The sequence below is a fragment of the Macaca fascicularis genome, chromosome 4, assembly GCF_037993035.2.
Source record: "Macaca fascicularis isolate 582-1 chromosome 4, T2T-MFA8v1.1".
NCBI lineage: Eukaryota > Metazoa > Chordata > Mammalia > Primates > Cercopithecidae > Macaca > Macaca fascicularis.
Genome location: NC_088378.1, coordinates 170,148,984 through 170,172,975, shown reverse-complemented (window position 1 = coordinate 170,172,975; position 23,992 = coordinate 170,148,984). Strand labels below are relative to the sequence as shown.

The 23,992-nt window shown below is 44.9% G+C and overlaps 1 protein-coding gene across 4 annotated transcripts; it reads right to left on the bottom strand.

The window, feature by feature from the left end:
- Positions 1-986: 986 nt before the first annotated feature.
- Positions 987-20,985, bottom strand: SERPINB9 (serpin family B member 9). 4 transcript variants are annotated; one of them, XM_005554164.5, is made up of 7 exons: positions 20,740-20,985; positions 14,930-15,107; positions 10,220-10,357; positions 9,231-9,348; positions 7,318-7,460; positions 5,769-5,924; positions 987-4,539 (listed from the first exon to the last, which is right to left on the bottom strand). In XM_005554164.5, the coding sequence occupies exons 2-7, from the start codon at positions 15,095-15,097 to the stop codon at positions 4,132-4,134; spliced, it is 1,131 nt and encodes a 376-aa protein (XP_005554221.2). In that variant the 5' UTR covers positions 15,098-15,107; positions 20,740-20,985; the 3' UTR covers positions 987-4,131. The 4 variants fall into 4 exon arrangements, with proteins under 4 accessions (XP_005554221.2, XP_073895039.1, XP_005554223.2 ...); XM_074038938.1 differs by lacking the exon at positions 20,740-20,985 and adding an exon at positions 18,175-18,493; XM_005554166.5 differs by lacking the exon at positions 20,740-20,985 and adding an exon at positions 17,147-18,356.
- Between the last annotated feature and the right edge of the window lie 3,007 nt (positions 20,986-23,992).

Genomic DNA, 23,992 nt, shown 5'->3' with positions numbered 1-23,992 from the left:
CATTCATGAAGGATCTGCCCCCATGATCCAAATACTTCCCATTAGACCCCATCTCCAACATTGGGGATCATGTCTCAACACGAAATGTGGGGGTACAAACATCCAAACCATTGTATGTTGTCTCATAATGGCTAGGTAATGCAAAACAGACGAACACAAAACAATAAACAAAAAACAGACACTAGAGGCGTATCAGTTAGAAGGATGTCCTCTTTCTTATTTGCATATACCATTACATACATAGTAAAGATCATTTGCCTATTGCAAAATCATATAGCAGAAACTCCAAAATGATTTACTGAAAATTCTTAAATTACCAAAAGAATATACCAAATTGGTCATGCACAAGATAAATTTATAAACGTCAATGGTTTACTTATATGCCATCCATAATCAGGTCGGGGGAAATGCTATTGTTTAAAATTGTTACTAAAATTTAGAGATAACCATACCAAGAAAAAAAAAAAAAAGATGTGTAGGATTTATATTGAAAAAAACTCAAAAAAAAAAGGTCTTAATAAAAGTAGTATAACAAAAGGGCTTGAATAAATGGAGACTCTTCTCATTTTCCTTAATGAGATGACTAAACATTGTAAATACATCAATTTACCCAAGTAATTTATATGCTTAATGTCATGCTAACCCTTCCCCCCAAAAAACTCTCAACAAGTTAAAAAAATTACTTGGGGTATTAAAAAATTATTCTAAAGTTCACTTAGAAAAATAAAGATGGAAAAATAGGAATGAACACTAGGGAAAAATAGATTTACAAATAATATCCAGAAATTGGCTATTAAGAAATAAATGAAATTATGCTTTCTCCTGAATGTCAATAACACAAAATCAAATTCCATGTGAATTAAATCATTACAAAAATAAAAGTTTAGAGGAAAAAATAACTTTTATTTAACTAGTTTATGAATGGAAAAGTACTTGTAAGAATGGAAGTGGTGTCAGAAATCACAAAGGGAAAAATCTAGATTTGATTATAGAGGAAAACAAAATGCTGTTTATTAATGAAACATCGTAACAAAATTTAAAAGGCAATACAAGAATGAGAAAAAATATAAGACGGAGGGATAATATCTTTAATAGGCAAAAAGATATGTAAAAACCGAGTAGAAAAGTAGGTGTGTGAATGACAATTCATAGAGGAGGAAATTCAAGAGCCAATAAATGCATAAAACACTTTCACCACTAATGAAAGAAATGCAATAAGTAAGTATCCCCATATGATACATAATATCATACTATGTATCATATGTATCATATTATGTATCATATGCATAATATCAAAAGATACTGAGCTAGGGCTAGGCTCAGTGGCTCATGCCTGTAATCCTAGCACTTTGGGAGGCCGAGGTAGGCAGATTGTTTGAGGCCCGGAGTTCAAGACCAACATGGCCAACGTGGTGAAACCCCGTCTCTACTGAAAAATACAAAATTAGCCGGGTGTGGTGGCAGGCACCTGTAATACCAGCTACTTGGGAGGCTGAGGCAAGAGAATTGCTTGAATCCAGGAGAAGGAGATTGCAGTGAGCCCAGATCATGCCACTACACTCCAGCCTGGGTAACAGAGTGAGACCCTGTCTCAAAAAAAAATAAAATAAAATAACTGAACCAGGCACTTGACCTCCAAGATGTCCACTTGGCCACTTGGCCCTTTTCCAAGTGTACTTCACTTTCTTTCCATTCCTCCTCCTCTAAAGTTTTAATAAACTTTCACCCCTGGTCTAAAACAAACAAACAAACAAACATCTTTCATCTCATTTTTTACTCAGCATTATCTATCAAAGGGACTGGATGTCCCATCTAGTTGGTACTTTACTTTCTAGCTCATTACATAAGAAATGCAAATAAAAAACACAATGAGATACCACTTCACATCCACTAAGATGGCTATAACATATTTTTTTAAAAAAGGAAAAGGAAAATAGTAAGTACATTCCCATTGCTAGTGGGAATGCAGAATGGTTCAACTGCTGTGGAAAGCAGTTTGTCTGTTCCTTAAAAAGCTAAACATAGAATTACCATATGACCCAGCCGTTCCACTCCTAGACGTATACCCAAGAGAATGCAAAATAGGCACTCAAACAAACACAGGTACACAAACATTCACAGCAGCACTATTCCCAATAGCCAAAAATAGGAAACTACACAACGTCCATCAGTGAATGAGTGGACACATAAATTGTGCTATAAACACATAGTACAATATTATTTGGCCATAAAAATGAAGTGTTGATACATGCTCTTATGTAAATAAATCTCAGAAACTCGTGCTATGTGAAAGAAGCCAGACACAAAAGGTCTCAAACAATTCAATTTATATGAAATATGAAGAACAGATAAATCCATAGAGACAGAAAGCAGATTGGTGGTTGCCAGGGGCTGGAGGGAAGAAGAAATGGAGCGTTATCTGCTTAATGGGATGGGGTTTCCTTTTAGAGGAGAAAAATTTTTTTGGAACTTTAAATAAAGGTGGTGGTTACACAACGTTGTTAACAATACTAAACGGCACTGAACTTCTCACTTTAAAATAGTTAATTTTATGTTATGTGAATTTTACCTCAATAAAAAAATTCTTAAAAAACAATAAACTCAAGTGATATCCAGCCATTAAAAAAATAAGTTACAGGCCAGGCGCGGTGGCTCACGCTTGTAATCCCAGCACTTTGGGAGGCCGAGACGGGCGGATCACGAGGTCAGGAGACCGAGACCATTCTGGCCAACATGGTGAAACCCCGTCTCTACTAAAAACACAAAAAAAATTACCCGGGCATGGTGGCAGGCACCTGTGGTCCCAGCTACTCGGGAGGCTGAGGCAGGAGAATGGCCTGAACCCGGGAGGCGGAGTTTGCAGTGAGCCGAGATCCGGCCACTGAACTACAGCCTGGGCGACAGAGCGAGACTCTGTCTCAAAAAATAAAAATAAAAAATAAGTTACACAGCTCATATATAACCCACTTACTTATTACTGCACTATGAGGGGCACCCAAATATGTAAGACAGAGTCCCAACCCTTGGTTGTTGGAGGACTATCTAAGGATACAGAGATTAATAAAAATAAAAGAACTACCAAGAAAGAAGTGCCTGCCATCCTGGCGAACACGGTGAAACCCCGTCTCTACTAAAAATACAAAAAATCAGCTGGGCGTGGTGGCGGCGCCTGTAGTCCCAGCTACTCAGGAGGCTGAGGCAGGAGAATGGGGTGAACCCCGGAGGCAGAGCTTGCAGTGAGCCGAGATCGCACGGCTGCACTCCAGCCTGGGAGACAAAGCGAGACTCCGTCTCAAAAAAAAAAAAAAAAAAAGTGCCCTCCGAGTGAAAAATTTGTACATCTGGTTGTGGAGAAAGGAAAAACTTCTCAAAGAAGAATTTGAAATGAGCTTTAAGTGTTGAATGGGGTTTTTACTGTTAAGACTTAGAGGTAGAGAAATACAGTATCATAAAGAAAGATGTGATCCCTACAAGAGGATTACACCATACCTTGAAAGACATTAAAGAGTCCAACCTGGTCATCGTCAAAGCTGTGTAAGTTGGGCACAGAATTGAAGACCAGGTGTAAAAGGAGGATAGCTCCGTCCCCTTTGCATCCCCAGTGCCAAATGCAGTGTTTGGTGCGTGGTTGGTTATTGGTAGATGTCAAAAAGAAAAAAAGAAGACAAAATATACGTGTGCACTTTAAAACCTTTTTTAAAAGACTAAGCACCAGGAAATCTATAAACTAGTAGCAATATCTAGCAGCATTTATTACCACTGAGGCAGTGGGTTAAGGCATGTATTTGAGGTCTCAGGAAAGCACGGGGTCTCCAGAGTGAATTGCTTGTGGAATTCTAGAAGAACTTTGCTTGCCATCCTATGGGATTTGGGCTGCAATTTTAATACAACAGGGAATCATTATGGTCTATTTTCTCAAGATTCTGATTAAGTAGGATAAATGAGTGGTCAGTATGGAAGAGCTGAGTGTAAAGCATCACGAACTTATGCTGGCAAATCATGAGGGCAGACAGCTAAGGAATCTGCCCTCATCTTTGCACTTGGCTTTCTAGGCCCATCCTCTTGGAGTTGTAGTGGGGGTCTGGGGACACAGCAAGAGGGAAATGGCTGAGTGCAGAGTAAGTGCACCCTTTATGGAGATGAGAACCTGCCACAGAACAGAAGGCTGTTGGCTCTGTTGTGCCTGATGAAGAAAAGGAAAGGGTGGTCAGCACAGAACCTCGGGCCAGATTCCATGCAGCACTCTGCAATCACAATGCAGCCTGAGGCTGCTGCTGCCTCGGTGCCTTCTTCATTAACCTCCACAAAACTCTTGTGCACGAACTTGGACAGACACAGGTCTCCCTCCGCTGACATTGCCGACAAGTCAGCCTTGCCCTGTTGGAAGGCATCGACCATTCCCAAACGCCGAAGCACAGATTCCATGTCATAATCCTCTTGCAGTTTAAATTTTGGAAGGAGAACTTCAACCTCGGTACTCTTCATACAGTCTGGCTTGGTCCAGGCTGTGAGTTTCTCAAAAGTGAGATTTTTTTCCACCTGAAATACCAGAAATAGACTTTAAGATTCCGACTTCAGTGCACATCTACAAGCCCACAGGCACTCACACAGTCCCCTTCCTCCTCTTGCACGTAGGTGTTGTTTGTTCACATAGGATCACTGGCCCCTTCATCTGCCAGAAGCGTGTGAGCGCTCCTACTTGTCCTATGTCCCATGTGCCATCCCATGCGCCACTTCCTTGACAAGGGGGAGAGACACCAAGCAGCCAGAGGCAGGAAGGCTGTGGCTGTCCTCTCCTTACCCAGCAACTCCAGAGACACCTTGTATTGTGACAAGCGTCAATGCCCAGGCGACTATGTTTGCTTTTCAAACATAGTCTTTTTACAGACAACAAACCATTGCTAGTAAAGAAAAGGATTGGAAACGAAAGGGTTCTCAGTGTGAGCCACTCCAACGGGATTATCCGCCCCAGATGAGATTCTGCATAGTTTCCTGAGCAGAGCGGTTACAGTCAGGCAGGTGGGCAGAGGCAGAGCCAATGGCTGCGGCACACACAGACCTCTTAAGTCATGGGGTTCCACTGCCTGCCATTTGCCATGGGTGACTCTCACCGCAGGGATCCATGCTGAAAGGAAGCCGAGTGCCTGGATGTGCCATCAGAGGCTGTCTCTGGTCCCACCCTCTGAGCACTGGACTTCACACCTCCCCGGATGCCACGATCCCCCCTCCCAGCCTCGTTAGGTGAAAGTTAAGACTTCCTCATTCTCTATTTCAGGTTCTTAGACTTTCAAAGCATAATGCTAAGAATGATGATTATAATAACGGATCACATTTGTAGAGAGTTTACTATTTGCCAGGCAAGGTGGTAACCTTGTTACCTGAATTAGCCACAGTTTATCCTCATCATGACCCTACCGGGCAATAACCCTAAGCTGTCATTTATGCTTTTACAGTTAAAAGTCTGCCATTCATCAAACTAGCAAGATTTTTATAAGTTTCCTCCTACCGGATTTATTTTAAAAGGCATTTTAACCGCCCCTACCCCTTCTAGCGATGAAAACACAGAGGACTGAGATGTGTAATTTGGCAGATCACGCAGACAATATTGGGAAAAGTCAGCCTTGAACAAAAGTTTGAACCCAACGCCAAGTGCCTGCACAGTGTGCGTCTGCCACATGGCCAACTCGGAAGGTAAATACAAGAGGTGCAAGTGGCGTTCGAGTTCTGCCCGCAAAGGCGTCCCTGGGTTCTTCCCGCCCGGGTCTTACCGTGCTGAGCTCCACGCCGTCGTCAGGCAGCAGCACGAGCAGGCTCAGCTCCTCCCCGGCGTAGGGCAGCTCCAGCAGCTGCGCGCGCACCTCGCCCACGTGGGCGAGCTTAAACGTGGCCTCCTGATACATCATCTGCACTGGCCTTTGCTCCTCCTGGGGGAAGGATTATTAAAAGAGGCAATTAAAAGTTTCAAAAGAGCTGCAGTTGCCTCCGATAGTGTTTCCAGCACCTGTGATGGAAACCGCCACATTCATGCCTCAATTAACACACACACACACACAAAAAAAGGCAACCAGTTCCTTCCTATCATCACTGCAAGCACAGTACTACCCTGGGAAAGCTTTTATTCTGCAAAATAAAATGTGATACTCTGCATTTTCCAGAGGAGAAATATTTTTCTCATTAATTTGTGCTCAGCAAATAGATCTAAGAAAACAATATAATCAAATGAAATTAAATACAAAGTTGTTTTGATTTAATTAGAAAAAAATGTGTATTGTTTTTCCTATTTATCCAACCCAACATATGAGAAAAAAAATCATAAAGTGGGATCAAACTTATAGTTCCACAACAGCATGACAGGGTGTATAAATGGGTACACTCTCTCAGAAAGAGTGATGACCTACGACCTACATATATAGTAATCTATTTTAACCCAACCTTTTCAATTATGATACTCTAAGGAAATAACTTTTTTAAAATACAGAAAAGGCATATGCACACAGAAGTTCAGCAAAGTATTACATTTACTAAATTCACTTTTAAAAATTGATACAGGTCATCTATTATAAAAATTAAAATCATTCTAAAACCAAGGTTAGAAGAATTCTCCTCCTCCCACCCTTTGCAACTAGAGAACTAATTTTTTTCAAGTTCAAGTACACCTTACAAAAAATGCGGGAGGGTTACCTGCTTTCGTTTTCTAATTGCATTAAAATGGTATCTTTTTAGGGGCTGGAGGATTATGGAAAATTATTCTAATGCCTGCCTTAATTAAGTTTTACTTCAATGTCAAAACTAAGGTCTTTGTCATGAAGTTTTAATATTAAAAAGCTGGAAATACTGAATTAATGATAGTTAACAATTCAAATCAAAACTTACTTTAATTTTAAAAATAACTAAAGACATATGTTTTCACCTTCTCTCCTTCTACCCTGCCCTATACTGCCCCTCACTCCCACTCCCACATATCACACCACCTTAACACCTTTTTTTTTTTTTTGCTTTCTAGCCAAGTAAATTGGGCTTAAAGGAAGATCTTTAGTTTCCAAAAATAGGTGGCAGCAATGGTTTATAAGAAATTATCAAAGGTAGTTAAGAGCAGTAATAAAACACTACATATATATTTTATATATATATATATATGCAGCAAATATCTTTTATTCCTTCAGTTTTCTTCTACTGAGTTAATAAATTCATTCAGAAATACTTTAAGTTTCAAATTCCTTTTGGCTTACACTTACGTCACTTATGATTTTACAAAGTTAAATCTTTCCATTCAACTTCTTCATCAAAGTAGCAGGATGTTAAAAAGCGTCCCCCTACCTGCTTTATTTTAAAAGGCATTTCCCTTGTGTACGTTTCGTCAAACTGTTCATCCCACTTCCCTTTGAAGTAGACGGCATTGACAAGAACCAGTCTGGTTTCCGCATCAATGGAGCTGCCCGGCAGCAACTCTTCAATTTTACCTTTCAAGAAAAGTAGAGACTACATTCAGTTGTTTTTGTAAGAACCTGATGTATTCGATGATCCTGGGTGACCAGTTGAGAAGCAAACTTCTGTTTTCAAATTTGCTGAGTGTGGGTTGTTACGTACAGAAATAAAAACAGCACGTGTGAGTGGCATTCACGATTACCGACGCCTTGAGAACATCCACCAAGTTGAGGATGGTGAAAGACACCTAAGTCACTCGAGGAAAGCAGGTTGGTAGAAAGTAGAAAAATTACACCAGGTTGGAGAACAAGACCAGCAGGAAATGTGATAGGCTGAAGGGGTGTTTGTCTCACGTGGTTAAATGGAGTGTTTGACCCAACCCTTCGTGATCACACCCAGTTCTAAACTGGATGGCTCAAAGCGGGAAGAGCTGACATTGGGCACATGGGGAGTTTCTAGAAGCTTTTGGAGGAGATCTTCCTGCTGAATCCCCTCAACAAAGCACCAGACGTCTCTGGAAAAGAGAATGTGGGCAAGCAAAGATCCCCCCTTCTTTCCCTGGAGATCAAGTGGTACTTTTTCAATGAACTTCTGCTAATTCGCTGCCTCAAGAGAGCATCCGTGGCAAATACTCCAAGCAGGAATGGGGGAACAATTGCTGAGACTTTAAGTGAAGAACATCTCCCACTCTTTACCGTCTCATTTATTCGCAGAAATAGAAATGTTCCTAGTGGTATTAAGCATCATTGGTGCAGAGGAGTCTGCATCGTTCATCAGACCATCATTGGTCTTGGAGGCCAAGACTGGAACATGTCACTTTCTGAAATGTGGATGAATAAGGTGCAACCCCAAATGGAGGATATTTTCAGTCTGTGGAACTGAGCAGCCCTGAGAGAGGGTCTGCAGTTAACCAACCAAAGGTAGGCTTAGCAAGACAAACTAAAGGAGCTTAAGTGGAAGACATGAAAAGTCAGAAGTGACCTTAGCAGGTAAAGGTGATGGTGATGGAGGGCCCCCAGAACCTAGGAAGAGGCAGCCCAAGTGTATACCTCAGGCAAGGTCTGTCCATCAATCTCCTTCTCACAGAGACAATGGAGTCACCTGACATGTGAATGTCACAGGCCAGGGAGAGTATATTTTAATGTAAGTTATTAAACTGGAAACCTGGCCTGAGATTCTTTTGACATTTGTTTTTTGTTTGTTTTTTGTTTTTGAGACAGGCTGGAGCGCAGTGGCGTGATCTCAGCTCACTACAACTTCTGCCTCCCAGGTTCAAGTGATTCTCATGTCTCAGCCTCCCAAGTAGCTGGGATTACAGGCATGGGCCACCACGCCTGGCTAATTTTTGTATTTTTGTAGAGATGAGGGTCTCACCATGTTGGCCAGGCTGGTCTTGAACTCCTGACCTGAAGTGATATGCCCACCTTGGCCTCCTAAATTTCTGGGATTACAGGCGAGAGCCACCATCCCTGGCCCTCTTTTGACATTTGTATCAGCTACTCTGGTCCTGGAAGAATAGAAAAAAGTAAATCTTTGTTGTTGAAAACCTGAATGATCAGAACCTTTATGAGTCCATCAAGGTTCAGTATGCCAGGAGGCCCTGCCAGTCAACACTACTCTGACCATCTGAAACACCCGTGAAATTAGAGGGGCCGGAGTGGAGAGGTGGAGGTGGGTGAGGAGAGACAAAAGGAGGGATAGGAGGGAGAGGAGGAGGAGGGAGGATGTAAGAGGAGGGGAGGAGGAATAGGAAGAGCTGCAGGAGGAGGGGTTGGGAGGAGGGTGGAATAACTTGTCATTCTGACCTTCCGTCTTCTTTGAGACCCAAGTGTTGATGTGTTCCCTGGACTCTTCTGCAGCTTTGATAAAGGAAAGCTCCTCCAGCTCAGCATGGTAGAATTGAAGACAGGATTCCTTAAACGTCTTTGGAGAGAAAGCGTTCAGTGAGCCTGCATTGCTAAATACAAATGTCAACAAACTTCCAAAAATTCTAAATATGTTATCTCTTTTTAATAAAAAGAATACACACAACTCTTTAAAAGTGATCATATTAAGATATGTTAAATTATCAGAGTTTGTGAATAGGTATGCATTGGACCCTGAATAACCAGAAATGAACTTGAGAATTTTACCTTTCAATTTTACCTTTCAAGAAAAGTAGAGACTGCTTTTGGAATACTAATGCAAGGTGTAATTATAGAATTGTGGTCTTTAAAGAAAGGAAGTGGCCGGGCGCGGTGGCTCAAGCCTGTAATCCCAGCACTTTGGGAGGCCGAGACGGGCGGATCACGAGGTCAGGAGATCGAGACCATCCTGGCTAACACAGTGAAACCCCGTCTCTACTAAAAAAAATACAAAAAACTAGTCGGGCGAGGTGGCGAGCGCCTGTAGTCCCAGCTACTCGGGAGGCTGAGGCAGAAGAATGGCGTAAACCCGGGAGGCGGAGCTTGCAGTGAGCAGAGATCCAGCCACCGCACTCCAGCCTGGGTGACAAAGCGAGACTCCGTCTCCAAAAAAAAAAATAAAATAAAATAAATAAAGAAAGAAAGAAAGGAAGTTTAGGTTGGGCATGGTGGCTCACATCTGCAATCCCAGCAGGCAGGAGGATCACTTGAGACCAGGAGTTTGAGACCAGCCTGGGCAACATAGTGAGACCCCATCTTAGAAAAAAAAAAAGTACAATTTTTTTAATTGGTTAATGTAAGCGTCTCAGTTTCTCTAGGGTCTTTCTCCCAGACTCTGTATCACCAGATATGTTGAATACAACTTTTATTGTTCTATTGATTCAACTTACTGAGAGAAATTGACACGTTTTCTCTCCAAAGAGCCTGTTGGCTGTTCTCAGCAGGTACTGTGTGCCAGGCTTGTTCACTTCAGCGAGAAGCGACTGGAAACCTCGATGAATGTCTTCCTCTGTGTTTAAAGAAAGTGCCTGTTGTGAGAAATAATTTCAAAGTTATCAAGATAGCTCTTTGGTGGATGGGGAAAGGAGAGAGAGGGGACAGAAAACAGGCAAGTAAAAGATGTAGCCATCCTGCCTGAATGGATCTCGCTGGTTTAAAGGTGAGTAACAGAAAAAAAATGACAAGGGTGAGAAAAGCTCATAAAAGAGGGTGTGATAAAATCTGGCATCCAAAGGAAAATATAAATGTGCCCTAAGTGGTGGGAAAATCACCTCTAAAATTTATAGAAAAACAAAAAAGATGCAGTTAAAAAGTTAAAAGCAGAAAAAATGCAAGGAAACATAGACAGAAATACAACCATCAGAATCCTCAAAAGGAAATAAGGATATTAAATGAGCAATGTGATTAATAAGACAATAACACAGTTATTAAAATTGTACCCTATAGTGACTATATGTGTGTGTGTTACTTAAATATTTCAAAAAATATAACACATATTGGACCATAAGAAAAGTCTCAAAGTCTCAATACATTCTGAAATACAGAAATTATATAGATTATATCCTCTAACTTCAATGTAGTAACAAATAATCAACATTATAAACAAAATGCCAACAAAATGAAAATGACATACAAAATATTACTGAAAACACTTTTCTAAATAATTAACTCTTCAAAGTAACAATTAAAATACTCTTCCAAGCCAGGCACAGTGGCTCAAGCCTGTAATCCCAGCACTTTGGGAGGCTAAAGCAGGAGGATTGTTTGAGTCCAAGAGTTTGAGGCTAGTCTGGGCAACATTGCGAGATCCCATCTCCAATTAGCTGGGCATGATGGTGTGTGCTGTGGTCCCAGCTACTTGGAAGGCTGAGGTGGGAGGACTGCTGGAGCCCGGGACTTTGAGGCTGCAGTGAGCTGTGATCAAGCTGCCACACTCCAGCCTAGCAAGATCATGTCAAAAAAAAAAAAAATCCCTCTTCTAAACAAATATTTAAAATATTCTTCTAGGCTGGGCACAGTGGCTCATGCTTGTAATCCCAGCACTTTGGGAGGCTGAGGCGGGCAGATCACTTGAGGTCAGGAGTTCAAGACCAGCCTTGCCAACTAGGCGAAACCCTGTCTCTACTAAAAATACAAAAATTAGCCAAGTGTGGTGATGCTTGCCTGTAATCCCAGCTACTTGGGAGGCTGAGGCAGGAGAATCACTTGAACCCAGGAGGCAGAGGTTGCAGTGAGCCGAGATCACACTATTGCACTCCAGCCTGGGCAAAAGAGCAAGACTCTTCCTCAAAAAACAAACAAACAATATTCTTCTAAATAAGTATACGACACATAATTTAGAAAATAATCAAAATATGGGTGATATATATTAGACCAAAGAGTTCGGCCAAAGAAAGTTAAAACATAGCATTGTTTTCAATATTACCAAGAAAATAATAAAATGCTAAAACTTTACATCATTATGTTAGAGAAGATACAGAAAAACTCCTAAGGAATTTTGGAACAAACACAAAATGATCAATGAATCCAAGAGCTGGTTCTTTAAAAGAAAACACACATACATACATGACAGACAACCACCCACCACATATTAAAAAAAGCACTCCAAAGGAAAGTTGTATGTGAAAAAGAGGTTACAGCAATATAAACAATGGGAATGTTAAAACAAAAACGCTATATAATTATTTTCAGTAAAGTACAGATTATAAGTTACCAAACGCCAGTCAAAAATATGAATATTAGCCAGGCATTGTGAAGTGTGCCTGTAATCCCAGCTACTTGGGAGGCTGAGGCAGGAAAATCACGTGAACTTGAACTCCAGAGTTGGAGGTTGCAGTGAGCTGAGATAGCACCACTGCACTCCAGCCTGGGTGACAGAGCGAGACTCCATCTCAAAAAAAAAAAAAAAAAACCCCACAGAATCTATCAATCAGTCACAATGCACAATGAATGAACAAAAAAAAAAGAGAGCGAGAATTACTTCTAAAAAGGCTTAGATGATCTTTTGAGGGATTTTTTTTCTAATATTCAAGCAATTTCTATTTCTCATGCAATACACACTGTCCTATAACATAGAAAAAAGAGGAAGCTGCTAAATTTATTTTAGACAGCTCATAGACTATTGATAAGAAACCCTGTCAAAAATAGAACAAAACCAAAAGCTAAGACAAATTTCACCCAAGGCTGTGACACCACTATTACTATTCACAGCCAACACATGTTGAGCACTTGCTTTACATGGCCTGTCTCACCGAATCCTCACATGAGCTGAAAAAACAGTTATAAAAGTAAAGATACCATATAATCACCAAAGTACAAAATGTCAAGTGAAAATGGGGAAATAGAATCAGGCACGGTGGCTCACGCCTGTAATCTCAGCACGTTGGGAGGCTGAGGCGGACGGATCACGAGGTCAGGAGATCGAGACCATCCTGGCTAACACGGTGAAACCCCGTCTCTAAAAATAAAAATTAGCCAGGCGAGATGGCGGGCGCCTGTAGTCCCAGCTCCTCGGGAGGCTGAGGCAGGAGAATGGTGTGAACCCGGGAGGCGGAGCTTGCAGTGAGCAGAGATCGTGCCACTGTACTCCAGCCTGGGCGACAGAGTGAGACTCTGTCTAAAAAAAAAAAAAGAAAGAAAGAAAAAGAAAACGGGGAAATAAGAGTGGAGGAAGATGCTTTACATTATCAAGGGTGGTTGTCTCTGCGTGATGGATCCATAAGGATTTTTTTTCCTCCCTTCTACTTTTTTTTTTTTTTTAATTTTATAGTGGACTTTTACCAGTTATATAATGAAGGAAAAATAAATAATTCTTTAAAATATTTCTGCTGCTATTAATGCTTCCCTTCATGTTACAGGTAGCAATGTGTACTCAGTATGTCTGGTGTCTCACGAGTATCCAGGTGAACACTGGAGCCATGGAGAGCTCCGTGTCACACCTAAGACGGTACCCAAACAATTTTGGTGCTCTCAAAAAAGCTTCCTATAAGGGTTTATCAGTGAGTCTAAAATATAGAAAAAGATCGGCCGGGCGCGGTGGCTCAAGCCTGTAATCCCAGCACTTTGGGAGGCCGAGATGGGCGGATCACGAGGTCAGGAGATCGAGACCATCCTGGCTAACACCGTGAAACCCCGTCTCCACTAAAAAATACAAAAAACTAGCCGGGCGCGGTGGCGGGCGCCTGTAGTCCCAGCTACTCCGGAGGCTGAGGCAGGAGAATGGCGTGAACCCGGGAGGCGGAGCTTGCAGTGAGCTGAGATCTGGCCACTGCACTCCAGCCTGGGCGGCAGAGCGAGACTCCGTCTCAAAAAAAAAAAAAAAAAAAAAATATAGAAAAAGATCATAAGATTTAAGCATAAGGAACCTCAGAACCAAAATGGAGTCACTAATGTTAAAAACAAAAACAAAAACTAAAACTAAAACTTTGACAGAGACAGCGAAGGCCATGAAGAGAGGGTTCTCACGCTTGAATGCCTGATAACAAAACTATCACAAAGGACTCCGTAAAAAACTACACTCTTGCACAAAGGCCATCACAGCCTTACACAACAAAATACTTGTACAAGGATGTCTACCCAGGAACTCCCCATCCAATCTCACACTGGCATCACCTTCGTTATTGATCTTTTTGCCAAAAATAACTATTTCAAAGGGATTATGTAATCCTCTTTACTTTTTCCTTTAAAAATCTTAGTGTTATTTCACCTCCCTGAATACACACATAGCTTGCTATGGCATGCGTATTTTCATTGTAATGCCCTTTTTCCAAATGTATATATTTTAGAGAGCTTCTCTGTGCTTATTATTAAGGCTGGTAGCCTTTATACATAAACCTTCCCTCCTTCACACAATGAGCTGGGAAATTATTAAAATGAGTAATTCACTACTGAAAAGTGTCATCAAAGGAAAAAAAAAGAGTCATATTGAACAAAGGACAACTCCCATGATGAAGGCGTGTCCAGGGGCCTGTGGTCAGGGATGGTGCAAGCTTTCAGTTTCATCTCAGGTGTATGTCCCCTCTCCTTTCCACAAACGTCTGGGGACAAGCACTGATCTTGAGTCATTTTCAGAGGTTCTCTGAGCATTGGTGAGACTAAGCTGAGCAGTACCTGCACGGTGTGCAGCGGTAACTAAGCACTTGCCCTGGAATCCTTCTGGCAAATTTCTGTCGATGCCCTCCCTGAGCTGTTGGTACAGAAACAGCTTGAAACAGGTATTAACCCTCCTTACCAATGAAAGTTGATGGTTACAGTCTCTTGCGGCAAAAAAGAGGTAGGTCTTTGCAACTTATGTTTCAAATAATTTCAGTATCATTTTCTAAACAAAGATTCCGTGCCAGGACAAGACAGCTTGGATGGTCTCTTCCAAGGGATTAACGGAGGAAAGTTTCCCCCAAATAAATCTCGGTGGAGCAGAGTTCCTGCCTCCCTGCCCTGCCCCCTTCTTCCCCAGTGGACCCCCGCCTCCCTGAAATGGCCAGTGCATACTCGGGCCCCAGTCCTGCCCTCCTTTCTCAGTGGCTGTGGAGTATGAGTGTGATGCTGGTGACAGAACACGCAGCCCAGGCCAGTCCCTGCTCCTGGGACACAGGCAAGCTTACCTGGGCCATCTGGGTTGCGGTGTTTCCCTTTGCCCCTAGGAGAACCATGGCCAGGGCAGAGGAGATGCTCACAGGAGAACAAAACACGTTGCGCGTAGGGCTGTCTTGACATAGTATCTTTAAAAGGCGTATGGCAAAGGTACCACTTGCATTAGAAAGAGTTTCCATGATGCAGGGCCTGGAAGTGAAGAATAAAGAGAAATGCAGTTTTGACACTCCCTGAATGTTACTGACCTACTTACTACAGGGCAACTTTGGAATCGTACTTTTTGTTTTCTTCTCAAAGTTCATAAGTATTTCAAGTTGGAGAAAAATTTATTTTCTGTTAGTCTCCAGCCAAAAACTAAGGGAGGAGGAGGAAAATGCTGTTCTTATTCTTGCATGCATTTACAAAGAGTTCTTGTGAGATTTTCAACTGGGGACCAGCAAATATTAAGGTAATTAGCTAAGTGTGGTGATGGCAGCAGCTCAAACCAGCAATAGCAACAGAACTGGCTCACCTGCAGAGCTCTCTCTCCCTCTCTCTCTCTCTCCCTCTCTCTCTCTCTCACACACACACACACACACACACACACACACACACACACACACAGAGAGAGAGAGAGAGAGAGCGCTGGGAGCAGTGAACTCCAATTCTTTCCGTAAGGACCTGATCGTCCCATCTGAGGAAGAGAATGGGCTCAGGGAGGAGGAGGAAAATGCTTTTCTTATTCTTGTATGCATTTACAAAGAGTCCCTGTGAGATTTTCAACTGGGCACCAGCCTGTGGCCTCCCTGTCATTCAGCTGATACACAAAAGACACTGAGAGGCTGAATCTGACCCAGAGACAGACAGCTGTGAGGCAAGGAACTATCATCCACAGAGGCAAGTGAGTGTGTGCTGGACAGCTGGGATGGAACCAGTCTGCTCCCAGTCAGCCAGCCTGCCCCAGGCCCACACGGCCTGACATCCCAGTAACTCCATTCAGAGCTCCTGCCCATCACTAGCTTCTGGACATCATGTGACCCTTGAACACTGAAAGTGGGACTTAGACAATTGTGTGTTGTTTTGGCTTCGTTTTGTTTTGGTTTTAATGTGCTTGCTAACTCAGAAACATCTATTTGGGAGCTTTACTCATTACTCCCAGCAAAAGCGATGAGTGTAGATTGTGCATGAGAGGAAGGAACTGGTCCCTGCAGAACGCCAGAATGGAAAGGCAAGAAACAGCCCAAGGTGAGGAGTAAAACGCGAGAACAAGGGGGTGGTGCCTGTGAAGCCACTGGAGGCCAAAGTGTGAATGTGAGGGGGTGGGTCTCTTCGCCACAGGTCTGAAACCAAATGAACCCCCACCCCCAGGCTGCAGTTCCCAGTGCCCTTGGAAATGAGACCCTCACTCCTCCAGGTGAGCCTGGGAGACCTCCCTGACCCCTTTCCATCCCCCTCGTCCCCCACACCCATCCCCAAGGCTTGCACTCTGTGTCCACATTTCTTTCCACTTTGGATCCTGTGCCTGGCCTAGTGCCCAGGCCCCCTCCTGAGCCTCTGGTCTCCTAGAGCCACTCCCCATTGTCAGAACACCTCATCTGTGCTCCCCAAAATGCCACACAAAGCACTGGAGAGCCTTGGACAATGAACACAACCCACTTCCCCCAGCCACCACGGGGCCACAGCCACACAACATCCTCAGAAAGCGGTGTCTTAATCCTCTTGTCCTTCCTCCTAAATCTCCCGGGACCCTCAGGATCCGCTCAAAGCCACCTTGTTAAAACGTTTCTTCGGCCGGGCGCGGTGGCTCAAGCCTGTAATCCCAGCACTTTGGGAGGCTGAGACGGGCGGATCACTAGGTAAGGAGATCGAGACCATCCTGGCTAACACGGTGAAACCCCGTCTCTACTAAAAATACAAAAAACTAGCCGGGCGAGGTGGCGGCGCCTGTGGTCCCAGCTACTCGGGAGGCTGAGGCAGGAGAATGGCGGGAACCCGGGAGGCGGAGCTTGCAGTGAGCTGAGATCCGGCCACTGCACCCCAGCCTGGGCGACAGAGCCAGACTCCGTCTCAAAAAAAAAAAAAAAAAAAAGAACGGTTTCCTCTCCACCTGCCCCCTCCCTTGATCCAGCCTCGCTCAGGTCACAGCCTCCACCTCTGGCCATCCTGAACCCCTCCCAAAGTCACCTCTTCACAAACTCCTGGTCCCCCTTACAAGGCCCCATGTCCATCACGGGATTAATTCTACTCACCCTCAAACATCGCGGCCCGGAGGCTTGATTCCCACCCTAAAGGAGGTTCCCTTGACCCCGCCGGCGCAACCCTCCCCAGCACGACCGTTCGTCCCGAAGGTGACTCCTCATCTTGCTGGCGATCCCCACAGACCGCAGGCCCTGCAGGCGACGGCTGAGCCTGGCTCCGCGGATTCACAGTCCCTGGAGGAATGCTCCGGGGAAGGACGGGCCCCATCCGTTTCGCTGAATTATTGAAAGAATTAGGATGGATAAGAGTGCTCGGATTTGGAACTCGAGACTGGTGGCTTTATTTTTTTGTTGTTGGTGGTGGTGGGGTTTTTTGTGTTTTTGGGGGATTTTTTTTTTGTTTAGTTTTGTTTTGAGAGGAAGTCTCGCTCTGTCGGTCCGGTTGGAGTGCAGTGGCGCAATCCCAGCGCACTGCAACCTCCGCCTCCCGAGTTCAAGTGATTTTCCTGCCTCAGTACGTAGCTGACATTATTACAGGCGTTCGCCAACATGCCCGGCAAATTTTTGCATTTTCAGTAGAGACCGGTTTTCACCACGTTTGTCAGGCTGGTCTCGAACTCCTGATCTTAAAGGATCCGCCCGCCTCGGCTTCCCAAAGTGCTGGGATTACCGGCGTGAGCCACCGCGCCCGGCCGAGACTGGTGACTTTAAAGGACAGAGAAGAAGCAGGACAGACGTCATCCTGCGGCTCCCAGAGCAGAGAGGAGCAGTGAGAAAACAGGGCCGGCAGGTGGGGAGGAGGCTGCAAAGCAGGGCTTCCGCCCGGCAAGGGCAGCGAGGAGACCTCGGAGAGGGAATGGCCCGCGCTGGCTGTGGGCCGCCAAGGCGGAGGCCGGCTGCGCGCTCCAGGGCACCCCCGGAGACCGTTGCTGACCCCACCGAGAAGGCACCGCCTCTCCGGGGCTCTTGGCTGAGCGACCGCTCCTGCCCTCCGGTCCCACCTCTCCGTGGCAGCCGGGTCTTGAAGCTCGCCACTCCCGTGCTCCGCCCCGGCCCCGCGCGGGGACGCCCGCACCTACCACCTGGTCCAGCGCCGCCGCCGTTTCCGTGCCGCGCTCCGAGCCTGGACGCCGATCCCGAAGGCGCAGGACCCGGCCCTGCTGCTGCGCTCGCCGCGGACTCCCACTAGGGCCTCTGCGGGCACCGCTTTTATACCGCAGGGTCGGGCGCCTCCCACGCTTTCTGCCTTCAGGCGGAGCCTGGCGGGACCAGCGGGGGCGGCGCGCGTGGTGGCCGAGGTCAGGGCTAGGGGAAGGGGCAGGCCAGGGTCCCCCAGTCCTCCCGGCCCAGGGCGAGGTCCGCGAATGCTCCCGCCAGCCTGAGGCCAGCCAGGTCCCCAAGGCGCGCGCCCGGCCTCGGCCACCGGCAGCGCCACGGCCGCTTCGGGATCGGGTTCTGAACCCAGAGAAGTTCTGAGCCCAGAGAAGTGGGTGGGAGCCTGCGGGACCCAGGGCCTCCGCGCCAAGAAACAAGGGGTCTGCGGGAAAGGAGACAGAGCCTGGAACCCTGGGCTTTTCTACCTCAGGAAGCGAAGTCGGGTGACAGCCAAGCTCCATGTTCCAGTGGGAAGGCCCCATGGGTCTGTGTTCCACACCTCTTGTCATGAATATGAGGGATTCACTTAGAACCAAAGCGTTTGTTCCAGGTCCCACCACTAACTAGTACCATTTGTTCCAGGTCCCACCACTAACTAGTACCGGTCCCGGGCCCAGAACCAGGCTCCTCACTCCTGGCGCCCGAGCCCCTCTCCAGCCACAGGTGCTTGGGCTGCGGTGCGGTGTAAGCAGCCCCATTTTCCCGCGAAGTGATGGGAAGAGACACTGAGTCACATGGGCTCCGGACACTCCTTGTGTCCTCTCTCGGGGGTCCAGAGGCAGGGACTCGGGGGAGTTGATGCAGCAGTTCGTAATGTCATCAGATATCCCCCCACCCCGCTCCATCCTAGGCTGGACGCAATTGGAAGCATTTCATGTCGGCACGGTGAAGTCCAGAGGAAGAGAACGGACCAAATGTCTCTCTCTGGAGCACCGAGTGTCTCCCAGAAGCCGTGTCCTCCTGTTTCGAACTGACCAGAATTAGGGCTTTCTCCTGAGGGCCTGAATTAGGGACAGCCAGGTGCCTAAGGCACAACATTTCAGGAGGGCCACACTCATAGGTGCCAACCCTGCATTTGCGTGGCCCTGAGAATCAGAGCCTCCTTCAATTTTATACCCTAGGTGCCTAGCTTGTTTTTTAAAATAAGACCTTTATTAAAAGACAATTCACGGACCATAATATTCGTCCTTTTAAAGCATACAATTCAATAGTTCTTGGTATGTTGACAAAGCTGTCCAGCTCTCACCACTGTCTAACTCCAGAAGGTTTTCTTCCCCCTAAGAGGAACTGTGATACCCATTAGCAATTATTCTCCATTTCCTCCTCCTCACAACCCCTGGCTTCTGGGAGACGCCCTGTACTCCACAGATTTATTTTCTGGCCCTGTGGATTGACCGACTGTGGTGATTTCATGCAAATTGAATCCTACAATATGTGGTCTTTCGTGACTGCCCTTCTTTCACTGAGCAGAATGTTTTCAAGGGTCATTCTTGATGGTTCCAGGTAGCATTTATCAGTACTTATTTATTTTCATAACTGAAAAATACTTATAAAAATATTATAAAATCAAAAGGGAAATTAGAGTGTATTTTGAAATTAATAAAAAATGAAAATTAAAACATCAAAATTTGTAGGATGTTATTAAATCAGTACTTTGGGGAAATTTTACAGCATGAAATGCCTCTATTAGGAGAGGAGAAAGGCTTCAAATCAGTGACCTCAGTTTCTGCCTTCAAAAACTAGAAACAGTATAAATACATCAAACACAAAATCAGTAGAAAAGAAGAAATAATAAAGATTAAAGAATAAGTCAATGAGACAGAATTTATAACGATAGAGAAAACTGATTAAACAAGAAGCTGTTATTTATTTATTCATGTACTTTTTTTTTTTTTTTTTTTTTTTTTGAGATGGAGTCTTGCTCTATTGCCTAGTCTGGAGAGCAGTGGCGTGATCTTGGCTCGCTGCAACCTCTACCTCCCAGTTCCAGTGATTCTCCTGCCTCAGCCTCCCAAGTAGCTGGAACTATAGGCATGCGCCACCATAACCGGCTAATTTTTATATTTTTAGTACAGACGGGGTTTCACCGTGTTGGCCAGGCTGGTCACGAACTCCCGACCTCAGGTGATCCTCCCGCCTCAGCCTCCCCAAGTGCTGGGATTATAGGCGTGAACCACTGCGCAAACATATTAGCTGCCTCCGTGCTCCAAGGCCAGAGGAAAAGTCCTTTCAATCCAAATCATATGACCAACCATGGAAAATGGGTTTAGCAAAGGATAAAAAAACAGAACTATGAAAACAAAAGTGATTTTAGTTTTTCCTTTCCTTTCTCCTCTTTCCCCAACAAAAGGTTATACGGGGGGCATGAAATCTGTTCAGAAATAGCTAAGAATCAAGAGATTTTGCAATTATGTATATTTTTCATTTAAAATCTCTTCTACTTTATTACTTTAAGAAAGTCACAACATATCACAAAAATATTTCTTTACCTGATTGCTTTTAACGGTTTTCCCAGATGGAAGATACACAGGGCCCCAGAGGAAGCATTTTTCCAGGATTTTCCAACACTGTCCAGAAGAAGGGAGTCTTTGATCCTCACACCAGGTCCAAGGATTTCTCAAAAATCACTACTTCATGAGCAGACAAGCACTAGAGAAATAACAGAATCCTGTTGCTGGCCTGAAAACCTGGCAAACATGTGTAAGCAGACCTCCATCACTGGGCCGCAGCAGGACGCAGGGAGGACCCGCCCAGCAGCAACTTCCTTCCTAACTCCAAATCCACTGCAAATAAAGTCCCTCACCACCAATGACCCAGCCGTTGTGCGTCTCCGGACTCTTCTGTATCTTTAGCAAAGGCCACGTTTTCCAGCTCTGCCTGTGGGCGTCTGACACACTTCCTTAAAGGCCTGGAGAAAGCAGGATATGGAGCGTGGCCCTGTTCACTCTGCAAAGGTGTCCACAACCTTGAAAACATTTCCCTGCCTCCAACATGTTCCTACCATACATGTGACACGGTCAGGCTCCATTCTAAGACTTACGCATTCAGTTAACAAAAAATAATTGGCTGCCTGCCCTGCGCTTGGCTTGGCACTTGCTGAGTACTTGGTACCAAGTTGAAGAGACAGTATCTGGCCCAAGGGGGCTGCAGTCTGAGGGAGAGATGGCAAGCACACCGAGGTACTTCCAAGGTGCCCTGAACACCCCCAGAGCGCCCCAGCCCAACACTTAAGCTCCATAGGGACTTTCTGTTAAATGTTCTGTCTCCCACACTGGACTGTGAGCTTCAGGACAGCCTAACCCTCCTTTACCAATTTTTATATTAGCACACTGTACATTTGGCCTCTGGTACCTGCAGGTTCCGCATCCACAGATTCAACCAACTGCAGATGGAAAATATTTGGAAAAAAAGTAAAAAAAACCACATCAATAAAAAATAATACAAATTTTAAAACAATACAGTATAACAGCTATTTGTACAGCATTTACACCGTATTAGGTATTATACATAATCTAGAGATGATTTCAAGCATATGGGAGGATGTTACACAGGTTACATTTGCATAGGTTATATGCAAACACTACACCATGTTATATTAGAGACCTGAGCATCTACAGAGCTCAGTGTTCACTAGGATCCTGGAATCAATCAGATACCAAGAGACAACTACATTTGTTGAAGCCCATTTGTTGAATGATTGAGAGGCTTCATACTGGGATTAGATGATCAAGCAATAGAGATCTACAAGCGGGCGAACAGGGAAACGGCATCATCGAGGTGGCTGGAGAGAACAGGGACCAAGGAAGGTCTCTGAAGATGGACTTGGAAGGGTCTGGAGGGTGTGTGTGTGTTTATGTGCTCGAGTACGTGTGTCGGGAGGGGGATAAGAAGAACACAGCAGCAGGAGAGGAGCCCTGAAATGTATGTTGAGGTCAAATCGAAAAGGCCTATATGCAATACTTTGAAGCCCAGAGCCGACTCCCTTCTGAGCTCCCCTGGTTTCAGCTATAATGGGCTTGGCACGAGGCTCCCATCCTCTGCCCGGATTCCTGTTCTCAAACAATCTTGCTTCTACAGAAGAGGATGTGGATGGGAGAAGGGGCTAGGCAACGAGAAAGGTGGCCGGTGGCCCCCTGTGTCCCCAGTATTCTCCAATTACAATAGTCAGAGAGCAGGCCAATGTTCAAAAATGATTCCTCGGATCACTGGTGCTTATCCAGCCAAAGGGCCCAGAATCTGCCCCGGTGGGATTTAAGCCCAGAGCAGGCAACTCCACAGGACAGTCCCCGGCAGCAGTGATCACAGGGATGTATTTGGATCTTACACAAGAACCCTTGGAATCCAGCCAGTCAGGTGGCCAGGATCACCCCAGGCAGCTCACGGATCTCAAATAACATCATCCTGCATGCTACGTGGTAGAATGTGTTTGAACCTCATGTATTGCGTTATGGAAGGGTTTTTTCTGGACTGTAAGTACATGTTTAAGTAAATAGAAGCTACTCAAATTTAAAGCCTCAGTTTAATGAACAGATGTTTTATTTACAAAAACTATTCTGTCAGTAATGGGGGTTTATGAGATAAGGGGAGGTTTCAGGCTGGGCTTGGAGAGAGTGGTTAAGAGGCAGTTAAGATGGTAGTGTAGAAGCTGAAGGGGGATTGTGAACCCAGGCAGTAGCAGAGATGACTCAGAAAGGGGGCAAATGTAAGAGGCCTTGAGAGGAAACCAGTCCAGCACCCAGAGGTGAGATGGGGGAGGAGGCCCGGATGGCTGAGCCTTGTGCTGCATGCTGGAAGACAGGGTTTAAGGAAGAGAAGCAGATTTGGGTGCAGGAGAATGGACGTATTGAAATTGACATTGGAAGAGAGTTATCAAAAAATAAACAAGAGAGATGTAATTTAGAAGCAATATTAAAGATCAAAATTAGACCAGGCGCAGTGGCTCACACCTGTAATCCTAACACTTTGGGAGGCCAAGGCAGGTGGATCACTTGAGGTCAGGAGTTCAATACCAGCCTGGCCAATATCGTGAAACCCCATCTCTACTAAAAATACAAAAATTAGCCAGGTGTGGTGGCATGCGCCTGTAATCCCAGCTACTCAGGAGGCTGAGGCAGGAGAATCGCTTGAACCCAGGAAGTGGAGGTTGCAGTAAGCCAAGATCGTACCACTGCACTCCAGCCTGGGCAAAAGAGTGAGACTGTCTTAAAAAAAAAAAAAAAAAGTCAAAATTATAATTACACAAGTGCAATTCTAAGTACATGTGACGGCAGTAGAATTATGTGTATTCTCTACTCTTCTGTAGTTCCTCTTTTATTTTCCTTTTCATTGATTGTACTACTTACTAAAACATGTTTTTTCTCCAAAGTCTGTCAGCAATTCTAAGATATGTTCAATTCAATGGGAAGTGACTGGAAGTCTTGGTGAACATCTTTCTCTTTGTTTAAACAAAGTGCCTGGTAATACTAAACAGCAACGTCAACTTTGAACATTGCCCTCTTAATTCCCCTAAAGAGGGACCTCCAAATGAATCTCTACACAGAAAATTAGGTAGGCTCCTATAGTGAAATGATTTAATTGTCTAGCGCAGGGTTTCTCAACCGACGCATTGCTGACATGTGGAGCCAGATCATTCTTTGCACTGGGGACTGTCCTGTGCAACGTAGGATGTTCAGCAGCATCCCTGGCCTCCACCCGCTCCATGCCAGGAGCACCTACCCCTCAATAATGACAAGCAAAAATGTC

Bases quoted from the DNA above. Each gene is read 5' to 3' on its own strand.
- SERPINB9 (XM_005554164.5), bottom strand. From the start codon at position 15,097: ATGGAAACTCTTTCTAATGCAAGTGGTACCTTTGCCATACGCCTTTTA. The intron at 9,349-10,219 runs GTAAGTTGAATC...TTCTCTCCAAAG, and splicing joins AAACGTGTCAATTTCTCTCA to ACGTTTAAGGAATCCTGTCT. The intron at 7,461-9,230 runs GTCAGAATGACA...TTTTCTTGAAAG, and splicing joins GGTCTCAAAGAAGACGGAAG to GTAAAATTGAAGAGTTGCTG.